General features: G+C 40.1%; 1 protein-coding gene across 2 annotated transcripts in view; it reads left to right on the forward strand.

The window, feature by feature from the left end:
* The window catches only part of ptgs1 (prostaglandin-endoperoxide synthase 1), a 57,516-nt gene that overhangs the window by 18,368 nt on the left and 18,613 nt on the right, over positions 1-20,535 (forward strand). For both annotated transcript variants that reach the window (XM_031890271.1, NM_001271255.1), the window contains 3 exons: positions 1,343-1,459; positions 3,043-3,183; positions 5,908-6,051. In XM_031890271.1, coding sequence (XP_031746131.1) covers positions 1,343-1,459; positions 3,043-3,183; positions 5,908-6,051 — 402 coding nt within the window. The remainder of the gene's footprint in view (positions 1-1,342; positions 1,460-3,042; positions 3,184-5,907; positions 6,052-20,535) is intronic.

Genomic DNA, 20,535 nt, shown 5'->3' on the forward strand with positions numbered 1-20,535 from the left:
ACAATATCATTGCCCAAGCAGAAAACATAAAGTCTTTGCAGGAGCAGATATGATTTCTATAAGATTGCCATACTTCCTGACATTTGAAAAACAGAATGAGCCATATAACAATCTGCCATACTTATAGCCGCACCCCCCTCAAATACTATGCCCATTTTACAAAAACACACCCTTTTCTATAACTGGAATGGCACAAAGTGCACCAGTGTTAAGACACACACAGTGGCCCCCACCATTTCTTGACAGCCACATTGTGAGTCCCCCAGCATTTCATGACAAAGTACTGGGGCACTGCAGCACTTTGGCAAAGGTGCAAAGTTGCCCACTGTTTGCAAATGAGCCCCTGTGTGACAAAATTACATCTGGCCCTAATTTGTAGGGCTGTTGTGGCTGTAGGTACTGTTTGCAACTTACCTGGGGCCACTGATATTCTCATTGTCCATTTTCTGCAGAGATCTGGAACATGACATGCTAGTATGATAACTGTAAAAACTGATGAGCACTCCATTAATGTCAAACATACCTGCAGAAATTGAGTTATGAGCACCCCAGATATCCCATAAGATTGCTGCAGATATGGCCAATCAGCATAATAACCCAACAAATCACTATGATCACAGCAAACCCTGCATGTTAACCTCTCATGCAAGTAAGATCACTTCATTTTGTCCCCAAACATGCCAGCAGGATCATTGCAGAAAATGCACAATGGACAGATTAACCCTATATACTGTATGTCAAATAAGATCACTGCAGAAAATGAATAGATTAAAAGCACGACTTTGTCCTAACTTGCACAAGCAGAATGCTACAAACTATTCTTCTCCTAACTTCTTTCTGCTCCAATTCTGTGTGGTCTACGGTGATTTTTTTTTCATCTCCTTTCAAAGGAAAGAGCAAGTACAGAGATTGGGCTGAAAAAGTCAAAGAGCATATCTGGGACAGCTGACTGTGTTATGGAAAATTGCTTTCATTGAGCATGCAGTCAGAACCAGCAGTGCAGAGAATAGCAAATAATATGAAGATACTTTATTCCATAGCAATTACATTTACAAATAACACATATTCAATTTACTTTTAATATACCCAATTGTCTGTGTACTATGCCCTATATGTAATAAAAGACACAAAGCTTGCCTAGGTGTAGTAAACATAGCAACCAATAAGATGCTTGTTTTTGGACAGCTGACCAGCTACCTACTGATTGGTTGGTAAAGGTGACTGTAGCAAACCTTTTTTATGTTTAATTACATAACCCCATAAATGTTTAAACTGCTAATAACACCATGTCAGTATCTTGGATATTTTACTATCATATGCCTTCTCGTCTGCTTTGTTGTAGTGAATCCATGCTGCTACTACCCATGTCAGCACAAGGGTGTTTGTGTGAGGTTTGAAATGGATAAATACCTATGTGACTGCACCCGAACAGGTTATTATGGTACCAACTGCACAATCCGTAAGTATTTCAGGGAAACTAATGAATAAACAAACAGATGCACACTTTTATTGAAGTACACTGTTGTACTAGCCATATACATTTTAGCCTAGTGAAACTCTCCTAATGATTCTGTACAGAATCTCAAAAATGTGGCACGTTTCCAGGATATTAAGCAGTAGAGTATACTTTTAATGTGTCCAGGCCAGAAAAGTGAAAAAACTGAACTTCTGGAATTTGTAAAGAGGAAATAATGTTTATACAGGTGTAGGATCTATTATGCGGAATTATTGTGACCTGGGGTTTTCCCGGATAAGGGATCTCTCTGTTATTTGAAACACTAGACCTTAAGTCTGCTAAAAATCATTTAAACATGAACTAAATCCAATAGGATTGATTTGCCACCAATATGGAATCATGCAGCTTGGTTAGCATCAAGTACAAGGTGCTGTTTTATTACAGAAAATATAAATCATTTTTAAATATGTGAACTATTTGCTTAGAACTCTATAGATGTTTGGCTTCCAAGCTTTCTGAATAGTGGGATCTGGATAAGGAATCCCATACCTGTAATATATAAGAGACATGAATATCTTGTAAATTGCACCCTTACAAACGGTACTTAGTAATGTCATCAGATATAATTGCTGCCTTGGGAATCAGAGGTCCATGACCTGTATGGAAGCATTTAGCCATCAGCCTTGTGCTGATGGTCATGGAACTCCTTAGTGACTTATAATATCTATATATATATATTATGCATATCTTGTATAATGCATATATATTACCTGTATATATACATAATATAACATATGCAAGATAACATATGTACCTCTTATATAAGGTGCAATAACCCTCTTTACGTTCAACGTAACACAAAGAGATGGGGACTATATAGGAAATGTGTTTTGGCCATTCACCTAGGATGGTGCCAGACAGAACTCCAGAATCTTGTAAAAACTGCTAATGTCATGGAAACAAAGAGAAAAAATGAATTCATGTCAATACAAAAGTGCTAAGATGAGGTCTGTGAGCTAGGCTGTGTGGTTCTGACTAGTGATGAGCGAATCTGTCCTGTTTTGCTTCTCCGAAAAATTAGTGAAACTTTGAAAAGATTTGTGAAACGTGGGAAAAAACTTTCTTTTGTTATGCAGCTGATTTTTCCGCTGCAAATTTTTGCACCCGTTTCACAAAACAATCCGCCAATGGCGACATGCAGAAATTCACTGCGAATCCGTGCCTGCCGAAAAAATTCGCTCATCACTAGTTCTGACGCGAACAGTTTGGTTTTTCTTGACCTTGACTTTCAAATAAAAAAATATAATTATATATTTACATTAAGCTCATCCAGAAATGTCTGTAACTCTGATGCAATGGATTAGACGGTTACCAAAGTATTGAATGACTTTAAACAGAAGGTCACTTTCACCTCCACTGGTTCTGAGTTGGAGCCAGAAATGACCTCTGACTCCCACTGACCAAGTTATAGATAGGCAAAGATGGAGGCCCCCTTGCAATGGCAATAATATCACCTGTACAGAAGGTTAGCGTCCATTTGTTTAATTTTTTTATCATTTATATTTGCTTATCATTGCCTTTTCCAGCTGAATGGTGGACAAAGTTTCGGGAATTTCTTCGTCCAAGTCCTGCTTTTTATCACTACATTTTGACCAGATTTAAGTGGTTTTGGGATATAATAAATTCTACCTTCATACGTGATGTCATTGTGAGACTTGTTTTGACAGGTAAGGAGGCACATTTTATATACATTACAGACTACTTTAACCCAAAGCAGTGTTAATCTGGGATTTTATACCACCCTCAAATGAATAATATCAATGCTGTGATATGATGGAAAGCTACAGTGAGGCCGTTTAGTTTTTTTTCTTACTTCTAGAGGAATCTAAAATAGATATAATTCAAATGCTTTTTAAAAGTGAGTTATTTCTCTTTGCTAATTTGCCACGGAATGTTTACAGAGAAAGTATTTATAGGCATAATTCTTTTGACAGATAATTTTTATATAGATAGAGGGTATTCATTTTAAAATCGCGTATGTATTTCTTTATGAAGCAACAAAAGGGTACACTGTGTTTTCCAAAGATTAAACAGAAACAAGGGTGCAGTTATTATATATTAAAAAGTACGACTGAATACATAAGTCCTAGGCGTTTCAGTACCTATTTGGAATGAGGCCAAACAAAATGAGAAGGGGGAAGTCAAGACTGTTGCAGAGGAAGGATATTAAAATGCTTCATCTAGACAGTAATTTCGCAAGGATGATAAAGCAGACATTCTGCACATGCTTTGCTCGTGCCCCAGCATTAAACCATATCTGAGAACCAGCCTACAAATAATAAGCACCCTTCTGGGGTACATAACTCTCAAACTGCCTTAAACTAACACTGCTGGAAATTAGATCTCGAGAGGAAACGTGCAGTTTCAGTGAAATCACGCCGCCGCGTATACCATCTCACCGGCGATTTACATTTTCGCCGGTGGGATGGCATTTTGGGGAGATTAGTCGCCCGAGACACGGGAGATTTGTTGCGGGTGTCTAATCTCCCCGTGTGCCAGAGCCCTAATATATTGTTAGACTGTCTATTAAAATAATCTGTAAAAGGTAAAGAGTATTTTGCTTAGTGTGTCGTTTTGTCTAATGCAAGATGGTAGAGTATTCCAGGTGTAAGCCAATTAGATGGGATGGGTTTATGTGTGAATTCGCTTTTATGGGGAACTATATGAATAACAGAGGGTTTTGAAGAGAGTCTAAAGATCAGGAATGGGTGCCTGGGGAGACGAGGGCATATATAGAGAAGCCAAGGTATGCAGGGTTTTAAAGGACAAGATAATAATTTTGTACTTGTTATGCCACTCGACAGGGAGCCAGGAGAAAGACTTTAGTTATCAAGGGGAGAAGAGAGGTTCATATGTAGGTGAGATGGTGTGGGCAGCAGCAGTAACAATGGATAGCACTGGGTAGAGATGAGATTCTGGGAGTCCAGCTGGAATTACGTAGGTTGCAGTATTCTATCCTAGAGAGAATAAACATTTAGCCAGTCACATTCAGCCATCATTGTTTTATCAGTAGAAAGACAGAGGAAGGGACACATTTTTCAATGTTCCTGAGAAAGAAGCAGTATGTCTTGGGATCCAGTGTGGTCTGAAAAGGTAAGGTGTTGCTGTTGACTGTAATAAAGAGAGGTGGCTGGATTCTGTTGTGAATATAAGAAGTTTGGTCTTTGACATATTCAGCCTTATAGAGAGAGAGAATTTCAAGATAAGAGATCCCAAGCCACACCCTCTGAGCACAATTACAGAGTGAGTGATCAATAGGTGAAAAACAGTAGTTACAGTGAAGGGTAAAAGAATGGTCAGCTGTATCAAATGCTGCAGAAAGTTTAAGGAGTATGAGAATGTAAAAGTGTCTCTAGTCTTTACATGGATTTCACTTATGACCTTGGTTAAAGCAGTTTCAGAGGACTGACCTGTGTGCAAACCTCACTTGAAAAAGGATTCTTATCCTGAAAACTACAGGCCTCTTAGTTTGTGGTAGAAAAGATTTTGGAGGGGGTAATAATGAATAATATATATTTGATTTTGCTAAATTACTAATTGTAGTTAATTGTGCAAAATTCCAAGTTCTATGCAGGTTATTGCTGCTTTGCAGAGAGATTTGAGAAGATAAGATGCATGTATTAATTACTGTAGTTCTTTTTTAAGGGTAGAGGTGTATAGATAGAACAAAGACTTGGTTTGGGTTTAAGACACAGCAGATGCAGATTAATGGAGAAATGAGAGAGAAAGAAAAGCAGTGTAAGTTTCAATTGTCCAATAAAATGTAAGGCTCGGGTTTTAGCAGGCAGCAAGAAAGCAGAGTTAGCAGTCCAGGAAATATAAAAATGTATTTGCTATTTGAGTATGATGGCCAGTGGGATCAGGTATAGAGTAGGAAAAATTGAAATGTGATGATTTTAGATTTGCAATACTAAGGGGCTGATTTACTAATCCACAAATACGAATCCTAATGGGAAAAATTCGGATTGGAAAACGAACATTTTGCGACTTATTCATATTTTTTGCGACTTTTTCGTAGCCGTTACGACTTGCGCAAATTGTTGCGACTTTTCCATAGCCATTACAAATTTTGTGAATTGTCGCGACTTTTTCATAGCCATTATGACTTTCGTGAATTGTCGCAAATTTTTCATTGCCATTACAAATTTCGTGAATTGTCGCGACTTTTTCATAGCCAGTACGACTTTCACGAATTGTCGCGACTTTCGTATTGAACGCTCGGAAAAGTCACAAAATACCGATCATTACGAAAAAAATGCATTCGGACGCTTTTCGGACGTTCGTGGATTAGTAAATGTGCCCCTAAGTCTGTACTTATAGCCTCATACTATAAACCTTTAGATTGTAAGCTTTCCACCCCGCAAGCCTAATTCATTCTTTTGTCTTTTTAGTGCGTTCAAATTTGATACCCAGCCCACCAACCTACAATTCTGCATATGGCTACATAAGCTGGGAGGCGTATTCTAACGTCAGCTACTTTACGCGGGTTCTTCCCCCTGTCCCAGATGATTGTCCTACTCCCATGGGAACAAAAGGTAAGTAGTCTAAGAAGTTTCACATTGCTTTCATTGCTCATTGTATTGCTTGTTCTGGATTTCATATGGACAGGTTACATCTATTCTATTCATGTCAGTAACATACAAGAAAGGCAGACAAGTGATACTGCATTGAGTTTGCACCTAGCCATGAGAATTTGCAACAGTTAGATCAGTGTTCCCTAACCAGTGGCTCGTGAGTAACATGTTGCTCCCCAACCCCTTGGATGTTGCTCCCAGTGGCCTCAAAGTAGGGGCTTATTTTTGAATTTCTGGTAAGGAGGCAAATTTTGGTTGCATAAAAACCAAGTATAATTCCAAACAGAGCCTTCTATAGGCTGCCATTTCACACAGGGGCCATTAAGTAGCCAATTACAACCCTTATTGGCACCCCCAGGAACCTTTTTCATTTTTGCATTGCTCCTCAACACTTTTTCCATTTAAATGTGGCTCATGGGTATAAAAGGTTGGGGGTCCCTAAGTTAGATGAATCCCCCTGCTTTGCAGAACTGAACAAAGAAATGAAAGAAATCATTGCTTCTTTGGCACTACTATACAGAAGGCAGATTTGTCAGATCTGTAACTTAATAAAAAAAAATCTAACTGTTCTTCGCAGGATAAAAATCTACTGATCAAAACACAATGTTGTGTACTATAAACGTAATTTTTTGGTTACAAGACCCTAGGGATTTCGGCCCCTAGTGCCGCCCTGAGGCGGTCGATGGGACTGAGGGGGGCCACATCACGAGTGCAGAAAGCACAATAGCACTTTCTGCACTAGAAGATTTAAAAATCTGAATTTTGGCTCTTTAAGCTACCAGGAGCGGCTTTTTGCTGCCTGAGGGGAGTTTCTCAGTTTGCCTCTTTCAAGCAGCGCCCATGAATTTGCATTTTACCTGTATGTTATACTTAGTTTTTTGCATCTGTAAAAGGTAATTACATCTGTTTCTGTACTCAATGTTCTTTCTGGTTTTGTCTTTGCTGGCAGCATGCCATAGGACCTCAGGAAAGGGAATTTAAGTACATATTAATTTGAACGTCATTTGAATTGAATAGGAAGCACATAATGACTTATTAAGTTACTTGTTGCCCCTGCAGTCCCATATGTTTGTCAGTGTGCCCATCCTGTCTCTTCTGATCATTGGCGTGCAACTACACTTGGCTGTAGCAAGCAATGTCAGTCAGTAGCAGGAATGGCCAGCCAGGTATTATCCTGTAATAAAAGGGGCATAGATTAATGGGAAGAGAGGGTCATATTCTCGCTTTACAAAGTGTAAAGGGTTTTTCAGTTAAAGCTGTGAAGTTGTGGAATTCCCTCCCTGAATCAGTCATACTGGCTGATACATTAGATAGCTTCAAGAAGGGGTTGGATGTTTTTTTAGCAAGTGAGAAAATACCGGTTTATTAAAAAGTTAATCCGGGGACTGGTCCAATTTTTTCCTCCTCTGAGGCAAATTGGAGAGGCTGCTGATTTTTTTTTTATTGCTATTTCTATCTACCAGATAAAAAGATTTCACATAGGCAAAAGTTTTAATTTGATGGACTGGTGCCTTTTTTTCAACCTCATCTACTATGCTACTGTTGAGACACTAACAATAATATGTAATAATATATATGCACATACCTATACTAAACAAACTGTAGATCTTGAGATTACTGTAGCCTTGGATACTATGCTTGTTCAAGAACTCCTCCAGGCCCCTCTTATAGGCATTAACAGAATCTGCCATTACAACATCACTAGGAAGGGCATTCCACAACCTCACTGCCCTCACCGTGAAAAACCCCTACGCTGCTTCAAATGGAAGCTCCATTCCTCTAATCTAAAGGGGGGACCTCTGGTGCGTTGATTGTTTTTATGGGAAAAAAGAACACCCCCCATCTGCCTATAATCCCCTCTAATGTACTTGTACAGAGTAATCATGTCCCCTTGCAAGTGCCTAATTCCAACCTTGACAGTCTCCCTTCATAATTTAATTATTACATTCATCATATTAGATTCGTTGCACATCCTTTGCACTGTGTTTCCAGCCTATTAATGATTATTTTAAGAACTGGGGCTCAAAACTGCACTGCATACTAAAGATGAAAAAATTGTATATTTCACCCTACAATTTGGGTCAGAAAAGTGCAATTTTGTCTGTTATGATACATTGAGCACAACTGTGGCTAAATTGAGTCTAAATTGCACTTTGCACATTACACTTGCATTCATATATGACTCTTTAGGGTTACCTGCGCAACTAATCTGAGCTATGCATCCTTTACTAGTTACTATCTTCTTCTGATAGTAAGCTGCAGGGCCGGAACTAGGGGTAGGCAGAAGAGGCAGTTGCCTAGGGCGCAACGATTTAGGGGCGCCAGGCAGGAGCCTCTCCTGCCTACCCCTAGTGCTAATTTGTCATTGCCTCCGCCGCTTGTCATTAGCGGCGGATGCAATGACCGACTAACCGCACCTCCTGTGCATTGGCGCGCATGCGCCATTCGGGGGGGGGCGGGGAGGTGGGCGGAGTTGGCCGACCGGGTTGCCTAGGGCGCCCGGTCGGCTTGGCCCGCCCCTGGTAAGCTGTAAGAGCAGCAATATAGAAAAGTAATGCCTGACAACTATTAAAATTTTTACTATTACTATTACTATTACAATCGTTTTCTAGAGTTCTCACCTCTTCCTTTACCAAATTCAACATTTAACCTATGACAGAGTTAAAAAATGTGCAGTAAGTAAGGCATGTTGGCTTGATACATGCACAAAATTGGGTTTATATATATAAGCTAACACTCCCTTAATAAAAAATGAATAGTTTCTGAGGAATACATAAGGCATAATAGTGTAGTCACTGATCTAGTGTGACTAATGTTCCCTATAACCCACACAGAAGCATATGCAAAGATTGTAGTTGGTAATCTCACTGAAAAGCTGTTAAGGTGGCCCGATTCGTCAGCTTATCGGCCCGTGTAGGGGCAGGAACGACAGGCATGCCTGACCGATATCTGGCCTGAAATTGGGCAGATATTGATCGGGCAGGTTAAAAGATTTAGTCGGATCAGGGGCCGTATCGGCTCGTTGATGCGGTCTCCGAACCGACTGTGCCCATTGCCGCTGTTATAATTCGATCGTTTGGCCCCAGGGCCAAACGATTGAATTAGCCTACATTTGCCCGATATCATCCATGCCTAGGTGGGGATATCGGCAGAGGATCTGCTTGCTTCCCGACCTTGCCAAGCGAGCAGATTTTAATGTGTATGGGCACCTTTTGTTGTCAGTGACCGTAAGTCAATGATAACGTTATTCTTTTCTTATTACTTATCTTTACCTTTAGATCTCATTCTTCTTTCATCCTAAATTCTGGACTGCTTCCTGCTTGCAAGGGTAATTAAGCCGTAACAATGAGATAATGGTCTAAATTCCGAGACTGAAAACAGGAGAACGAAAAGTTGTGAAAACCAAAAACTACAAAAAATTAAAAAATGCTTTGAAAATCCAGCGCGGCATTGGCCTGTCCACACACACAAGGCAAATTTAGGTGTGAAAAATACTTTTGCATTTCCCCCCCCCAGTACAAAGTCTTTACACTAGTCTAACTAGTTTAAAACTATTCACCCACCTTTTGCCAAGGCCAGCAGACCATAATGTACAAAGCAAAAGGCAATTAAATTTGTTTGCCATGATTTGCCCTTCATGCAGTCCATGTGGATTACCGGATTATCATCTTGAGTTCGGTTCCTAGTGCCTGCCTAATATAGCTGGGCAGCTGACGGTAGTGATAACAGGGGTCATTTACATTATACTGTAGTGCTAAAGTGCTACAGGGGTCCAAGATCACATCCCTTAGTGCTCACTTAGCAAGCAATTGCACCCTGGGATAAATAGTGCTTTGCTCCTCACGTCATATTGAAAATCCAGGCTGAGCCTCCTACCGCTCTTTGCAGGTTGCACCTCCTGCTGCTCTGAATGCCACGCAATTTTGGGCGGGAGGGGGGTAGGGGCAGGTGTAGGAATGCCTGAGTGCCTGCTTGCCCCTAAAAATACAGCGATGACGAATGCAATCAGCACATTAGAGACAAGCAGCAGGTCTCCAAAACAAGGTGCAGAGGCCTGTGGCAATTTACGCAGAATGCAATATTAGAATTAAAAAAAAAATACTTTGCACACTGTGCTCTGCATTGTAAATGAACCCTAGGGTCTTTTAGGTAAGTACTCTACAAGTCCCCACCTTTAGGCACCAATGTGTACCTTGACCACTAGGTCTTCCACAGCCCCTCCTAGCAATCTATCCAACACAATGCTTGTCATGTAGGGTCTTGTTCTCAAATCAGGTGTAGAAACATCACCGGCATGCACTCAACGGACTCCAGGACAGCGGTTGTAAAACTTCAAAAAGCTTTATTCAAGGATCCAGACCTGACGCGTTTCGTGTGTTGCCACACGTAATCATAGGTACAAAGTCAGTAGTGAACTGATACAAGTTTAAAAAGCATGTGGAGATGACATCACTCCTGATGTCACTTCTTATTTTCCTTATTACATTTTAATAAAGTTTCTTTGTATTATAAAAACAATGAGAACCAATGAATAATGCAATGAATTACACAAATCTCATTTTTTCTATCCACCTTAGTGTTATCTTTAGGTTACATTATTTCTTCTCTCTTTTTTCTCACTTTACTTCCCCTTTTTTTTTCTTTTTTTTTTTTTTTCTCTCCTGTAGAGAACAAATAATGTAACCTAAAGATAACACTAAGGTGGATAGAAAAAATGAGATTTGTGTAATTCATTGCTTTATTCATTGGTTCTCATTGTTTTTATAATACAAAGAAACTTTATTAAAATGTACTGACTTTGTACCTATGATTACGTGTGGCAACACACGAAACGCATCAGGTCTGGATCCTTTTATAAAGCTTTTTGAAGTTTTACAACCGCTGTCCTGGAGTCCTAAGAGTGCATGCCGGTGATGTTTCTACACCTGATTTGAGGTCGTGTTTTCCCTTGCTGAGGGTCTGGGGCATTGCACCCGGGCCACTGAGAGGAAGCGGTGAGTGTATATCTAACCGTTCACAACTGCATGTAGTATACTAATTGTACTTATATGAAGACTGAATATCTACAGAGCGAGAGGTTCGGGGCATAAGCACCTGGACCTGTAGTCTAATTTGGTGAGCGTTTGGCTTGTTATAAGAAACCATTAAATTTAAGTTCAAGCTTAAGGTTATAGTTCACCACTACACAAGCATATAAGTGAATAGGAACGACTGCGAGCCTCCAGACAAACAGAGTGAAATTTAGTCTTGTTCACCCCCAGGTTCTTAAAGAGACATCTTGTTCTAATACATGTCAGTCACAAGCTTTTCTCTCCAATATCTTTCCAAAAAATGCCAAATTGGTTGGGGTGAATTTTCTGCAGAATAGCTATCCTGCCATTCCTTACTAGTATACCACTACCCCTACAGGGATAAAATATTATGCACCATGCCAGTGCTCCTTTTCAGAAAAACTGCCCTATCAGGGAATCGTCTGAAAAAAGTAAAAAAATGAAAAAGCTCTCTGCCACCATCTTATTTGTTTTTACAAGGCATCCTTTGTGAAGATTTAGGCTAAGGGCTCTGGCACACGGGGAGATTAGTCGCCCGCGACAAATCTCCCGTGTCTCGGGCGACTAATCTCCCTGGATTGCCATCCCACCGGCGAAAATGTAAGTCGCCGGTGGGATGGCATACACGGTGGCGCGATTTCAGTGAGATCGCGCAAGTTTCCTCTCGAGGCAACTTGCACGATCTCACTGAAATCGCGCCGCCGCGTGTGCCATCCGACCGGCGACTTACATTTTCGCCGGTGGGATGGCAGGTGATGGCAACTCGGGGAGATTAGTCGCCTGAGACACGGGAGATTTGTCGCGGGCGACTAATCTCCCCGTGTGCCAGAGCCCTAATACATCAACTCTATTGTGAATGCACACAATTGGAGTTGGAGAGGGACTCTTGGAAGAGACAGGTAAGATGGAAGTGCAGTTTTAACCCCAGAAATGCAGATTTTTGTATTTAGGAATTCCGGTTCAGGGAATTTGAGCAGTCCTTAACTTTGGTGAGAGTTAATAGGTAACCCATGGATCCCATGTTTATTTGGTAAACAGATAACCTCAAGAATTTAGAGTAGATAAATATTTCTTTCTGTCTCAATACAAAAAACTAACAAACTTTAAAGTATTTTCTAAAGTTAATGGTCTTTACAATATTTCCAGAAATCAACTAAACAGTGTACTGTAGAGCTTCTTATCTCCCACATACTCATATAGAAAAACACACTGTAAACATGAATGCCACATGTCTTCTGAACATGAACACAGAATACTATATACCAAATATGCATATAATGACCATAAAAACAATCAGTGCACCAGAGGCCCCCCCTTTAGATTAGAGGAAAGGAGCTTCCATTTGAAGCAGCGTAGGGGGTTTTTCACGGTGAGGGCAGTGAGGTTGGGGAATGTCCTTCCTAGTGATGTTGTAATGTTTGTTAATGCCTATAAGAGGGGCTTGGATGGTTTTCTGAACAAGCATAGTATCCAAGGCTATTGTGATACTATGATCTACAATTAGTATAGATATTGGTATATATAGATATATATGTGAGTGCATGGATAGGTTTGTATGAGTGTGTGTATATATATGTGCACTGGGAGTTTGTTTGGAGGGGTTGAACTTGATGGACTTTGTTTTTTTTTTTTTCAACCCAACTTAACTATTTAACTATATAATTAGAACTATATATTGAAGCAACCTTCATCCCCAACCCATAGGGAAGTTAATACAGATAGGTGTTCAGGTGGTGCATGCCATCCAAACTAATAAGAACTATATCAATGTGTGTACAAAGATGAGATATTCTGCACTTTCCCAACCAATGATGAAATACTATAAAATGTAAACTTTCATTAGATTGTAATATGAAATTCTGAGGCGGGTATAATCAATTAGTGGAATTTATAAGAACTATAGTGGCTGTTGCATCCCAGTGTAACACCAAGTGCATTTCAATGAGTACCTTCTGGGACTTTTATTAAAGTGCTCTACAGTGGCATGGAATCCCACCTGATCCTACCATCAGAATCATTTTTTTAAAAACTTTGGATTTTATTGAGTGGACCACCTGCCTACCACCCACTCTGTGTTCTTATAGTCCTCCCCTATAGGATAAAGAAGAGTTGCACCAATGGGTATAGCCCTGGCTCACTGCTACAATTAAAAGGTCCCTCCCCCAGGCCAACCCCACCCCCACCGCGGTATCTGCAGATTTTCAAAAGTTCTAATCTTTAGTCTGCCATTTGTTAACCCCCAAATTACAAGCTTCTCCATCTGACCGGTACCATTGTGGCATTTCATAGTATCTGAGAATTACTCTTACGCAGTTTATTGTGTCAAGGAGCAAAACAAGTAACTAGGGGGGTTTCAAAGGTGCTGAGCTTTAGTTACCTATCACGTAGCCTCTGAAACAATTGTGTCCAAGGCATAAAAATTAACTAAATTTGCATTTGTTTAAAAATGTTGGCAGCCATATTTTTGATGAAATAACTTATGACATAAAAGCACCATTGGCATGTGATTTTTTTGGATACCAGTCTCTTGTACCTACTGACGCTGGTTGCCGTGGGAACCCTGGAATTACTGATATGTTCAGGGTGGTGGTAGCTCCAGAATTCCTTGGCATCGTTAGGCACACTTGTGCACGATCCTCTGTAATGAGCGAATGAGCACTCAGTGAGGAGGGTTATGCTGCATGTTTTATTTAAAGTGTCATTAATGAATAGCATCGATACCTGCAACATTTGTTTATTTAGTTTATCCCAACTTGCACCATTGTTAGTAAATGATGTTTAAATTATATTGCCAGGGCTAACTTATTGGTTAGATGGCACCGCTTGCACCACTAGCGTCTAAGCCCTGCTGATAAAGTGAGGGTAAGACCACCCAGCTTTGCTTGCACCTGTCTGATACCATTTGCCCAATTATGTACATATGTATTGCCTTCATTCTTCAGCATTCTTTCTTGATTCATACATGTGCATTTAGAAAACATTGTGGAAGAGAAGCATAAATCTGTAAAACACAACCAAAAAAAAAACAATTTATCATGTCATATCTCCTATCTCTGTTATAAAACAGATTGTTGCTTTAATCCCAGCCTGTGAGTATGCAGGAACCTGAAGATCACATTCCACACTAAATTTTTCAGCAGTGGGAGTAAAAACTTATAAAAGAATGTAGACAGATAAGGAATTGCCTGTGTAAATTACATTTAGAATGAAAAAATACAGCACAGGATTCTGTGCTGCTACAAAATATATTATATAATATATATTGGAACACATTATCTAATGCTACGGTAATGGGTAATCATTGGAGGACAGGCTCAAAATAAGTGATTTTTCAGAGTCTGAAAAAATTGCAAAATTCCCTTTTCAATTTTATCTCCCTTTATAAGGCTAATGGCACACTTGACGCCGCTTTGGCTTCATCCACTTTTTTTTTGCTTCACAATAATTCTAAAATATATAGGTATTATGTTGGCAGACTGTCCTGGTCTAACCACCTATTGTGGATTGAATTGGCAGAGGTAGGCTAAAGGTGGCCATACACGGGCCGACTATAGCTGCCGATATCGGTCCCTTGGACCGATTCGGCAGCTAATCGGCCCGTGTATGGGGAGAGCAGAGCGGCCTGGCCGACCGATATCTGGCCTGAAATTGGCCAGATCTCGATCGGCCAGGTTAGAAAATCTGGTCGGATCGGGGACCGCATCGGCTCGTTGATGCGGTCCCCGATCCGACTGCCCCATTGCCGCCCACATAATCCGATCGTCTGGCCCCAGGGCCAAACGATCGGATTATTATTTTTTTTACCTAAATGGTCCCCGATATCGCCCACCCGTAGGTGGGGATATCGGGGGAAGATCCGCTCGCTTGGCGACATCGCCAAGCGAGCGGATCTGCTCGTGTATGGCCACCTTTACTCCAGTTTGGATCAGCAGTTAACACACGGTTTTTGAGAATAAAGATAATAGTTCACACTGATAGAACAACGAGAAGAAAATAAAGGGAGGTAGTACAGGTATGGGATCCCTTATCCGGAAACCTGATATCCACAAAGCTGCGAATTATGGAAAGCCTGTCTCCCATAGACCCCATTTTAATCAAATAATTCAGATTTTTAAAATTGATTTCCTTTTTTTAAAAAAAATAAAACAGTTCTTTGTATTTGATGCCAACTAAGCTATAATTAATCCTTACTGGATGTAAAATAATCCTATTGGGTTTAATTAATGTTTTATTGATTTAGTAGACGTAAGGTATAAGGATCCAAATTACGGAAAGACTACTTATCCGGAATTCCCTTGGTCCCGAGCATTCTGGATAACAGGTCCTATACCTGTAGTACCAAATACATTTTTTATATACATTTGCTATTCATTTTCTACACCATACAGGTCAAATGAATATAAATACCACCAAACAGAAATGACAAATAAAGAAATCTGGAAAGTAGAAAGTTATGCCATCACCCCAATGTTTCAGCATAAAAGCCTTTGTAAAGGCAAATGCACTGATACGCAGAAGTCCATTATGCAGTGGCATTTCTGTGCAATGGAAATTTATATATCTACATCACGAGAAACAAAGATGGAGTTACTTCATTTTCCCTGTTTGTGCTGCCTAGATCAAGAAATAACAATGGCCATACATTTATTGTCATTACAACAATAGGCAAAAAGTATACTAGTCCTATTCACTGGACTTGAACAATGGGATAAACTACCCCTTTAAAAGTGTAAATAGAATCTGCTATCACAGCATTACCTGGCAGGGCATTCCACCTCGTTATCGTGAATAACCAATTGTGTTACATCAAGTTCAGTCTAAAGGAGTGGTCTTTTGTCCTTCCTAGATTAATATATATCACCTGCTATCTATAGCATCTTTTAATGTACTTGTAAAAAGTAACCATGGACCCATTGCAATTGCTTAGAACAGCATTCCTTTTTTAATAATGGCACCATGCCAGACATCTAAGAATCCTGGAAGATTAAGGAAAGTGGTTCGACAGTCACGAGAGTCTTAGCTCTTTTAGTAGCCTGTAGTAATGGGTGAATCTGTCCTGTTTGGCTTTGGCAAAAAATTTGCCAAACTGATCAAAAATTCATGAAACAGAATAATATTTGTGAAAAGCAGACTTTTTTTTGACTCACATGACTTTTTTGACACTACCGTGGGTTTTTTTATGTGACCGTGACTTTTTTTCTTTCGCCAAATATTTTTGTCACTGTGAATTTTTGCAGCCAATGTTGCCGATGGTGAAACGTGGAATTTTGCAGCCAATCCATGCCTGGTGAAAAAATGTGCTCATCACTAGTAGCCTGTAGTCATTACCATCACATCCTGGACCTTTGTTTCACATATTCTATTTTCTTTCTAAGGTACCTCCCTGAGTCAACAGCCATGAATGCATAAATTATTAGAATTGGGTCTATTTAAAAGAAAGCCTTCATTAAATGATCTCTCAGCTTTGTATATAGAAGACAAAACAGTTGTCAAGGCAGAGATGTGCCCTGTAGGCCCCAGAAACAGCATATGTAATTAGTTTTAATATTGCTTAGTGATCAAGTAGTTAAATATAAGTTATGCTTACGAGCACCATGTGCTGGACTGGAAAGTCCCAGAAGTTCTGAATAAGGAAGAAGTCATATTATTTTAATCAGCCATGGCCATACTGTGTTAGAAAACCGTTACTCAGATATTATTCAACTATAAATAGCACAACCAATCCTAAAATTATAGTTACATATGCCTATGAAGATTATTGTAGAGCATTGTATGTAGCAGACAGATGGTGTTGAAGCCCCCCGCCTCTGTTTAGGGATGGTTTCACCACTTTAACATGAATAGCCTCTTTTACACCTCTTTCAAGCCAGCGGTCTTCTTTGTCCAAAATTTGGACATTGCTATTCTCAAAGGAGTGTCCCTTGTCTTTTAGGTGTAGAAATACAGCAGTCTTGGCCTGTAGAGTTCGCCCTTCTATGCTGAGCCATTTGCTTGGAGAGCAGTTGCTTTGTCTCCCCAATGTAAAGGTCTGTGCACTCCTCGCTACACTGGACTGCATATACAACATTGCTTTGTTTTTCCTGAAACCATCCCTAAACAGAGGTGGGGGCCTTCTACATCATATGTCTGCTACATGCAATGCTGTTCTAACATCTGTACCCCGGCAGTTTCAAAACTCTTCACAAATCCATTCATGCAACTCTAACAAGTAACACCTGTTTCAATGAGTTGCATGATACTTTGGTAATCCACAGCATTCACACCTCTGTGAGTTTCAGGTGTCACCTCTCTGAAGAGTTACATAGTGCCATTGTGATTGGATTAGTGGAAGAATACATATGCTGAGGACCTCGGATGAGTAGTGGAACATCTTCAATGATTACTTAACAAGTCCAGTTGCTTTAGATTTATTTATACTAGATATAATTACATATCTTAATTGATGCCCAACTAAAGTGAATCTGTAATTAAAAGATCCGAAGGCTGCTGAAAGCTATGTTGGCATTCTGAGCTTGGTGCCCCAAACCAATAAAGTTCCTTCTCTGATTCTTCTCTAGGTATATTGAGTGTATCTAGGTGTGGTGGTTTTCAAAGAATTTATCCAGATTTTTCACAATTTAAAATCTTTGCTTTTTTCCAACCCTGCTCAGCTGCACAGCTGCATGCATCAGTTGCAACTGCATCAAGTGCATTGCCCACCATTACACACTTGCAGATGAAAATTGGCTCACAAGTTATGATCACTGTTGCCTTCATACTTACTTACATTAGTGCTGGAGATACATTTGGTATTAGTAAATTCAAGATCCAAAGAGCATCTTTTCTAGTAAGTTCTTGAACTTACAGAGACCAAAGGGCCTATTTATGACTGCTTGAAACCCCTCATGAGTAACTCATTCTGGGTTTTGGACGTGAATACCATGGCAACTTTTGTTATTTTTTCCAAATGGTCTTTTTTTAAAAAAAAAAAAGATGCTAAACTGTTTTAAAATAAAAGTGCACTTAAATTGTGGGTGTCGAGGCCTGTGGGCAGAGTTCAAACTGCAAAAAGAGGGCTGCACTGGCTCTAAACTGCCCAACCTAGAGGTAAATTGTTGGATTCAGGCTGGCTCACACAACACTATGTTGGAGCTCCTGTTCTAAGTATGCATACTGGAGGCTTGAAAGGTCCATAACAAAAACTTTCTTCTTTTTAAGGTAAGGTGCCCATTTCAGTATGCAAAACATGCATTTTTTATAATAACTCCTGCCCACTTGGTGCTATCTTCACACATTCGGTGAGTTTCCCCATACCCCACTGCACTGGATCCCTTGTGGACTACCAGCAGAAAAAACATGTGTTTGGGGTAACCCCTGTCCTCATTGTCCTGAAGATTCATTGAGGGGATTTCCCAGCCATCTTGTTTTATTTCCAGACTTCTAGGAGCTCCATCTCTCAGTTAAATGTTCCTGATACTTCAAGCAGTGGTAGTGAGCACCCAGCCAACCTGGTAGTACCTTCCACAGACAAGTAGCTTTTCTGCTCTTGGTCCTTCTCAGAGAGACCTTCCTAACATCCTCATCAGAATTAAATACCTTTCCACATGAAAGCCATCCTGTAGTAAGTGAGCACTTCCGTGTGCACTGGACTATTGGAATGGAGTGACTGGCAAGACAAACACTCCAGGTTCCAGGACCTGACAACAAAATTCTTTGATCAGAGAAAACATTTTCTAATTAGCAGGACATTTCTCACTGGGCAAAAGACAGTACTCGAGTATAAGCCTAGTTTTTCAGCACTCAAAATGTGCTGAAAAAGTCACCCTCAGCTTATACTCAAGTCGGGTGCCATGGGTCCCTCCAAACTAGCACCCTCTCTCCTTTGTGTGCAAATTAGGCCAACCGCATCCAGACCCTCCAGTGCCCTGGCCTAGGCTCCCACTAGCAATACTTATTTCCCCTTACATCTCCTCTGGGATCGGGACTGCCACCAGTTTGCCAATGTGCAATGAGCGTGGGGTAGTACTCATTGTTTTTGTTGACCCTCTTCTCCACTTACAGAGCTAGTTTACTGTTTTTCTTTGAAATAAGTATTGAAAAACATATACCCAACTGATGCCTCAATTAATGTAATTTTATTGGTATTTATTTTTATTATTAAAACTTAGCAGTAGCTGCTGCATTTCCCACCCTAGGCTTGAGTCAATAAGTTTTTCCAGTTTTTGAAGGTGAACTTAGGTACCTCGGCTTATATTCGGATCGGCTTATACTCGAGTATATACAGTACTTTTTACTTTTTAGCTAGGTCAAAACCTGCAGTGAAAACCTAAATGTACTGCTAATTATCCCCGTTACAGTTCACTAAAAAAATAGTGGAAGTAAGAATAAGCAAATCCTTTAAACTGTTTAGCTCCTTGTTTTGAACTTCTGTTTGGTTGTTTTCAATTCCGGATTTCTAATTACGCCGTCAAGTGGTTCTGAACCCTGCCACTAGCCACACTTTGCGAAGGGGCGACAGTGTGATTTTTCACACCCACTAAGATGACATATTTCCTTCATAAGAGAACAAGATCAGTTCAGTGCCCTTCTGTCTTGAGAGGGGAGAGGTTGTCTCTGTATCAGAAATTTGATAGGTATCCAGGGCATATTCACTATAGTAGCCACTGACTGCCTTAGTAGTCATGGAAACTTTGGACAAGGCTATGTAAATCAAGAAATTTAGGAAAGCATGTGGCCATTCTCCTCATATTCTCACACCATCAGGATGAGCTCCCATCTGCCGCTTCTGCAAAACCTCCCCTCCCAGAAGGGTTGTCCCACAGTTTGGGAACCAGAGGTTTTTCCCCGAGGCATCTCTGTGTGAGTCAGGGTTGCAGAATACACTCCAATTTTGTTTATGCTTTTCAGATTCTTCCTACAACTGAAAAATAAATATCCTATTCTAGCTGCCTAGTGTTGGTGCCTCTTGAAGATTCATTAACAGTTGTGGCAAGTTCCATTGTGTCCATACTGCCTCTTCATGCACATGTACACCTATTGTCAGTGTGGGACCCTGGAGCTACCGCCATCTTCAATGTAGTCCAGGGTTCCCTGCATCAACAGACAGAGTGAATGTCATTTTAGCGTCAATCCAGACTCTGTATATACAAAAACATCTCGGGACAAAAATGTAAAGCATATATTTTGTTAATACACTCTTTATTGCTTTGAGCAAAAGAATTTTAGGAGTTTGGCCAGTATATCGGACTAAATGATAAATATTTGCAGAGGGCTAAATAACATTTCACTGTAAATATTCCATTCTCTGGCCTTGTCATGCCACAGTAGGTTCAAAAGTTCAGATTTTCATGTCATTTAAAAAAATGCAGTTTATGGTGTTTCAACTGTAAAGTAAATTTATTGCATCTCTTACATA

The sequence above is a fragment of the Xenopus tropicalis genome, chromosome 8, assembly GCF_000004195.4.
Source record: "Xenopus tropicalis strain Nigerian chromosome 8, UCB_Xtro_10.0, whole genome shotgun sequence".
Taxonomy (NCBI): Eukaryota; Metazoa; Chordata; class Amphibia; order Anura; family Pipidae; genus Xenopus; species Xenopus tropicalis.